Source organism: Cydia strobilella, chromosome 9, assembly GCF_947568885.1.
Source record: "Cydia strobilella chromosome 9, ilCydStro3.1, whole genome shotgun sequence".
NCBI classification, from domain to species: Eukaryota; Metazoa; Arthropoda; class Insecta; order Lepidoptera; family Tortricidae; genus Cydia; species Cydia strobilella.
This window is the reverse complement of record NC_086049.1, coordinates 7,313,094-7,319,625: the sequence shown is the minus strand read 5'-3', so window position 1 is coordinate 7,319,625 and position 6,532 is coordinate 7,313,094. Positions and strand designations below refer to the sequence as shown.

The 6,532-nt window shown below is 37.9% G+C and overlaps 2 protein-coding genes across 2 annotated transcripts; one reads left to right on the top strand and one right to left on the bottom strand.

Annotated features, from left to right (window-relative positions):
* Positions 1-1,802: 1,802 nt before the first annotated feature.
* LOC134743886 (small ribosomal subunit protein uS7m) lies at positions 1,803-4,600 on the bottom strand. The gene is made up of 4 exons (XM_063677517.1): positions 4,420-4,600; positions 3,869-4,063; positions 2,442-2,676; positions 1,803-2,073 (listed from the first exon to the last, which is right to left on the bottom strand). Exons 1-4 carry the CDS (start codon positions 4,485-4,487, stop codon positions 1,855-1,857), a joined length of 717 nt encoding a protein of 238 aa, XP_063533587.1. The 5' UTR covers positions 4,488-4,600; the 3' UTR covers positions 1,803-1,854.
* Positions 4,601-4,810: 210 nt separating this feature from the next.
* LOC134744160 (DNA-directed RNA polymerase I subunit RPA43) lies at positions 4,811-6,306 on the top strand. Its single transcript, XM_063677865.1, has 4 exons — positions 4,811-5,119; positions 5,204-5,395; positions 5,669-5,821; positions 5,904-6,306. The coding sequence occupies exons 1-4, from the start codon at positions 4,941-4,943 to the stop codon at positions 6,241-6,243; spliced, it is 864 nt and encodes a 287-aa protein (XP_063533935.1). The 5' UTR covers positions 4,811-4,940; the 3' UTR covers positions 6,244-6,306.
* The last annotated feature ends 226 nt before the right edge of the window (positions 6,307-6,532 follow it).

Below are 6,532 nucleotides of genomic sequence, written 5' to 3'. Positions count from 1 at the left end.
AATTATGTCCGTACTAGATATTCGGTTACCATCCGGCCGGATACCGGATAGTAACTTTGCTTGATTTCGGAGTAAACAAATTGGATTTAAGAAACAGTCACGGTCTCTACGGGTCAAAACCTGCGCAATGCGCACCTGAAAAACCGAAATGTCGGTATAGCTCCGCCGGCAGCATATTCGGCGACTGGAGACCGAATGTTAGGCCGAAAGTCAGGCCGAACATCCGGTATCCGGCCAAACATCTATCCATTGCATCTCTAGTATATATTGGCACGTGCGACTGTCATTGACATCATTCAGGTATCATTTTGATGTCACATTGTAAGTTGGAATTAGCCTGTTCTCTAGTATAACTGTATAGGTACAAAGAAACGGTATAGGTAACGAAATTGTTTAAATAAAGTATTCGTTTTGATAATCATTGCATTTTATCTGATTACGTTGCCCTTAAGGTGGAAACACATTTTTTAAACGTGACGAGTTTCGATTAAACGCGACGCGTGTTTAGTCGAATCAATTTAGTATTTTCTATGACCTACGGCTACCATGAGTTGGCATTTGACATTTTACGCTAGCGACTGCGTGAACTCGATACAATATACATCAGTGCGAGCGAGATGGACTTCGATGGAGTTCACGCAGTCAGTCGTCGCAGTCGCTGGCGTAAACAGCAACTCATGGAAGCCGTACGCCGTACACAATCGCACTATGAACAATTAGCCTCATGCATGAAGTTTATATTTGAACGAAATATGTTTTATTCGGATGTTTGTTACCGTTATATCATGTTACAAATGCATTTCCGTTTTTAAATTACCATTTAATTACTTAAAATTATAAATAAAAAGTACAAAAATTTGCCCGCGAAAAGCTAGTGAGCGAAACGCTCGAAACGTCACGCGTTCGACAGATTAGTGTCATTAGTAGCAAACGTCAGTTGGGCCGCCCAACGTGTGACGTCATCACGCTCTGTCGAATTCGCGCCAAAAATTATGAGCGTTTCAACCGCTCAAAAATTTTCAACATTTTAAATATTTTTTAATAAAATAATGTTAAGGTTTACAAAAGTATTTTTATCATTTCCGGTGTTCCAACGATATAAATTATGAATCCAAAAATAAAAATAAATTCATGCATGGAGCTAATTGAACATATATCTGATATATCCGACGCGAGACGCGACTCTCATGTCAGCCAGTGAAAATGTTGAGGAATTTATACCTCTCTCGCGTCGGTTGGTCCCAATGACAGTTCATTTTTAGGGTTCCGTAGTCAACCCTTAGTTTTTGCAAAGTCTATTTTGACGGACGGGTAACTACGGAATCCTACACTGAGCATGGCCCGACATAATGTTGGCCGGTTTACTTTTAATTTTTCATCAGCACGTGATTAAGCTTGCTTATTCTAAACTAAAAGTTTGAGTTATGATGAACAACTACGAAACAAGTGCGAGTCGGACTCGCGCACGAAGGGTTCCGTTCCATTACGCAAAACTCGGCAAAAAATTACATTTGTTATATGGGAGCCCCACTTCAATATTTATTTTATTCTGTTTTTAATATTTGTTGTTATAGTGGAAACAGAAATACATCATCTGTGAAAATTTCAACTGTCTAGCTATCACGGTTCATGAGATACAGCCTGGTGCCAGACAGACGGACAGCGGTGGCTTAGTAATAGGGTTCCGTTTTTACCCTTTGGGTGCGGAACCATAAAAAGAGAGAGTGATAATGATAAAAGAGGGGAAAAAGAAACGTAAGGTTTTTATGTGCCAGGCGGAATTAAAGCAATAAAATTATTAATTTATCTACATATATATTACTGATACACAGTTGAAAGTACAACATAAACGGTTCACTGCCACCTGTAGTGAGCGTACGCGCGGTTGGCCTCACACTGCCGGTGCAAGTCTTGTTTCCTCTTCACAACCTTGCCTGTGTTGTTAGCAGCATCTAGCAACTCCCAAGCAAATGCCTGGGGGAAGTGAACTGTTCTCTCTTTCTCATTGGTGGCTTCAAGCAGCCATTTTATTGCTAGGAACAGGGATCTCTTCTCTGTAATGGGACCAGGAACCTGAAATTTTTTATGTGACATTATATTAACAAAAACTGGCCAAGTGCGAGTCGGACTCACGCAGCGAGGGTTCTGTACTGTTTAGTATTTGTTGTTATAGCGGCAACAGAAATACATCATCTGTGAAAATTTGTGATAGCTAGTCACGGTTCATGAGATACAGCCTGGTGACAGACAGACGGACAGAGGGACAGCAGAGTCTTAGTAATAGGGTCCCTTTGGGTACGGAACCCTAAAAAGTAGAATAGAGGTTTTGTTTTGAAACAAGAGGATGTGTTCACAGGCGACCTCTGAAATACAATATCACAACTTATCTAGCTTAGATTGGTTAAATTATTTGTCATTATAATAATGTTACAAATGTTTACCTGATAACTAATACCTCCTCTCTTGATTGGTGACAGTAACAACAATGGCTTTGCGTTTTCAATGGCTTTGTATAAGATTGCTTTTGGACTCAACTCAATTTTGGCTTTTGCTTCAGGTGTGGTAGCGAGGTGGTATCTTTCAATTTGCATCCTCTTTATATTTTCAAAGGCTTGTTCAACTAGACTGCGAGCCAGCTTCTTCTTGCCCATTTCCATTACATGATTAATAACTTTGCTGGAATTTTAAATATCAATAACTATCAAATAACAAGATGTTACCTAATATTGTCTTCGGTTACCGCGATAGTTACTCATGAAATAAAACTATGAAAACGGATTATATCGCGTATATTGAATTTATAATACATCCCGACGTTTCGAACTCTTTACAGCGTTCGTGGTCAACGGGTGACTGGAAATCACCCGTTGACCACGAACGCTGTAAAGAGTTCGAAACGTCGGGATGTATTATAAATTCAATATACGCGATATAATCCGTTTTCATAGTTTTATTTCAAGATGTTACCTGTTATGTCTCAAGTAGTGATAGGGAGTATAGAGTGAAACACCTTAAGTGTGATAGTATATGTATATTCTCTAAAAACCTGCCTATATTATATACACGTTAGGTTGCGCTGACACAAGCAATATGCGTTTATGTCAATGTACTGTATGTTACTGCTAAACTCTTAAAGTGGTTAATTGCCATATTACAACAATGGGATCATTCCAGACAACCAACCATGCTTTTTGCGACACCTTCTGGCTGCTCATAAAGCGTTAAGTGCCCCATTCACACAATTTCCAGCATTCACTCTCCTTTCAATGTCTTTATTATGCTTACCATCCCTAGTGAACAGTTCCCAGATACACATACTCTTTTACTTGTTCCACTCTTTCCTGACCAATCAAAATTTCACAGTTTATCATATTTTCTTACTTTCCAATTACCATTACTTTTGTCTTGCTTACATTTATCATTCCTTTCCTTTCAAAAGACCAACGTATTCTAGTTACCGTCTCCTGCAACTCTTCACCCAATGATACTAATGATAATACCAGGACAGCATAAAGAAGACATTTGATGGGTAATCCACTCATTCTCAGCCCACATTCATCATTTCTCAAATCATGTAAACTACTGCCCATTAACAAATTAAACAGCCACGGTGATGCTACACATCCCTGCCTAACACCCTTTTTAATGCTAAACCACTCAGTGTATGATCCGTTTATTTTTTACACAAGCACTCATCACAAAAATGTAAAAAAGGGACCAGGACAAAAAGTGATTGTTAATTAATAAAAATGATACTGTCAGGTTTTCAAACATAAGTTACAAAATGTGCACGAAAATATAGTGTTTGGTGTACTGTGATTGAGAACATTATAAACCCTGTGTAGGTACAAAACAAAGAATTACATACTTGACTAGTGGATCATGGTAAACAGATGAGGTTTCATGTGATCCTGGTGGTTTCACAGGCGCTGCAGTGATTTTGGCAAAGTCCCCACTCTCAATAAGCCTTGCCTGATCTTCTTTCCTAAATATGGGATTTTGGAAGTAGTCTGGAAAACTAGTTGGCCGAGAATAACTTCGGTTTTGAAGCACGGAGCTCCCTCTGTAACCCAAAAAACATTGACAATATATTACTAACGTTTTATTCAAATAATTATTGCTGACGTCGGTGAGAAGACTGCTAGGCTCAAATGGGACTGGGCCGGTCACGTCTGCCGCATGCATCCAGACAGATGGGCTAGCATAGCTACCAAATGGATGCCAAAAGAGGGGCGCGGACCCGGCAGGCCCAGACGGAGATGGCGGGACGACATAGACACCTTTCTCAACAACTGGCCGGAGGAGGCACTTTATCGGGAGTCGTGGAAGACAAGGGGAGAGGCCTTTGCCCAGCAGTGGGACACCAAAATAGGCTAGTAAAAAAAAAAAATTATATGTGGTTATTTTCAGCTATCTTACCGTAGCAAACAGGGTGAATGTGTCACGAATTTATTTATCAATAATAACTTGTTGGTTACGTTATTCATAGTTACAAAAAAAGATTTCTAGTTTTATTATTTAAGCTTTGATTATTTGTATATATTGATATTTTTATGGTTCCTTTAAAACAAAACAACATAACCTAGTCTCAAACCTAAGTAACCCAACCCAACTGACATTGACAGTTGTCTTTTCTGCCTTCTGCCATAAACTAAAATGTGATTTTTTTATATACGTCTAGTGCTGTCATTATTTAGTTCCTTAGTCAGGGAGATGGCAAGTGCCAAGTTTATGCAGAGCCCTTTTTAGTTTGCTGTTTACCATCGCTCCTACGTCTAGTGATAAAACGCCAAATTTTAAAAAGACTACTATTTGACATAAAAACAAAATGTGATCGCGTGCAATGTCAAAAATTGTAAATTTCACATTTTATACAATTGTTTGATATTTATTTAGGTAATGAACCACTAATTCACAAAAAAAACACATGCGTTTTCAACATGTCAACTATTATAAAATTCAACCTTAAGGAATTAAGGAAACTAGCCAATGATAAGAACTCCTGTGTTGTGGAAAAAAAAGTTACACAAAACCTTGCACTACAGCCTTGGTGTCTTAGTAACCTCCAGGAATCAATAAAAAACCTGTTGGATTACAAAATCGGGAAGTTTGATAAAGAGTATGTATTACACATTTGATTTGAAATACTATTTTCGGCTTGGGCCAATCACTGTACCTACATAGAATATTGGTATTGTTGCAGGTTAAACGGCATTTTACTTAGCTACAAAAATTTAAGAGTCTTAACCAATGTGGGCGCAATACGCAATGATGGCTCAGACATTCAGTTTCAAGTACAAGCGGACTACTTCATATTTCAACCATATGTGGGTGCCACCTTAAAAGGACTGGTAAACAAAAAGAGCAATACCCATCTAGGCATCCTTGTACATCGGTAAGTTCTAACAATCTACAAATTCTACTGTGTCACTAAATCAGCTAAAAGTAAGGATATCATTGTAGAATACACTCACTAATACTCTTGTGATCAGAACTATTAATTTACAACATCACAGAGCCTATATTCTTGCACTGCCCATGACCCAAAATCAGGGCAAACATAAATTAGAACCATTTGCTTAGCTTTAGTGGTCTGTGGCTTAAAATAAAAGTGTCACAAGTGAAAACAAATGATTTGTTGTCACTTAACAAACATTTTAATTTTTAGTGTATTCAATGTGGTGATTCCCCGGCCGACTGAGGAGCCTGGCAATGAATGGATTGGATCAGTAGTCCAAGAGGGACAAGTAGTGTTGTTCCGGGTGGTTGTATTAGATCTCTATGGAGCTTTGCCCTACATTAGGGGAGAACTAGATGCAAGGTAATAAGAGCTTTTTATCAACATTTTTATATACATACACTGACAAAAGTGATGTTTTAAACTAATGCATTTTTTTTCTTAGGTGGGTCAAACTAGGTCCAGATGAAGATGATGAGATGTTTGAAACAAATCAAGTGGAACCAGTAACTGTGGACTACGTAAACTTTGATAAAATCAAACCATTCTATCAGAAACAAAGTGGAGATGGCAGACAGTCACCAACAAAGAGCCTGCCAAAAATTGACAAATCACATCCTGTTAGCAGAAACCCGTCTAAAAATACAGCTCAAGTATCTAAAGAAAAAAATTGTGTAAATGGCAGTACATCAAAAAAGAACATAAAGAAACTGAGCAAAATATCAGACGTTGATGCATCTAGTTCTGCTCCAAGACCATCAAAAAAACAAAAGCGAGAATCTTGAATTCAATAATAATTTAGTCTGACTTATTGGACAACATTTTAAGTATATTATTTACAAGAACCATACCTGTTTTTTACAGAACAACTGTCAAGCTAGCCTATACCTGATTTTAAGTAAATTGGAATACTGAATATAAATTTAATAAAATATTTATTTACTTTTTACATTTGTTTTTAGCCCATTGTTATGGGAGTGTACATTTTAACTTGAACCTGTTGGTTCAATATAGGTACACTACCTGCTATCGATTTCGCTTCATGTTTTGGAACACATTGCACTCATGATGAAT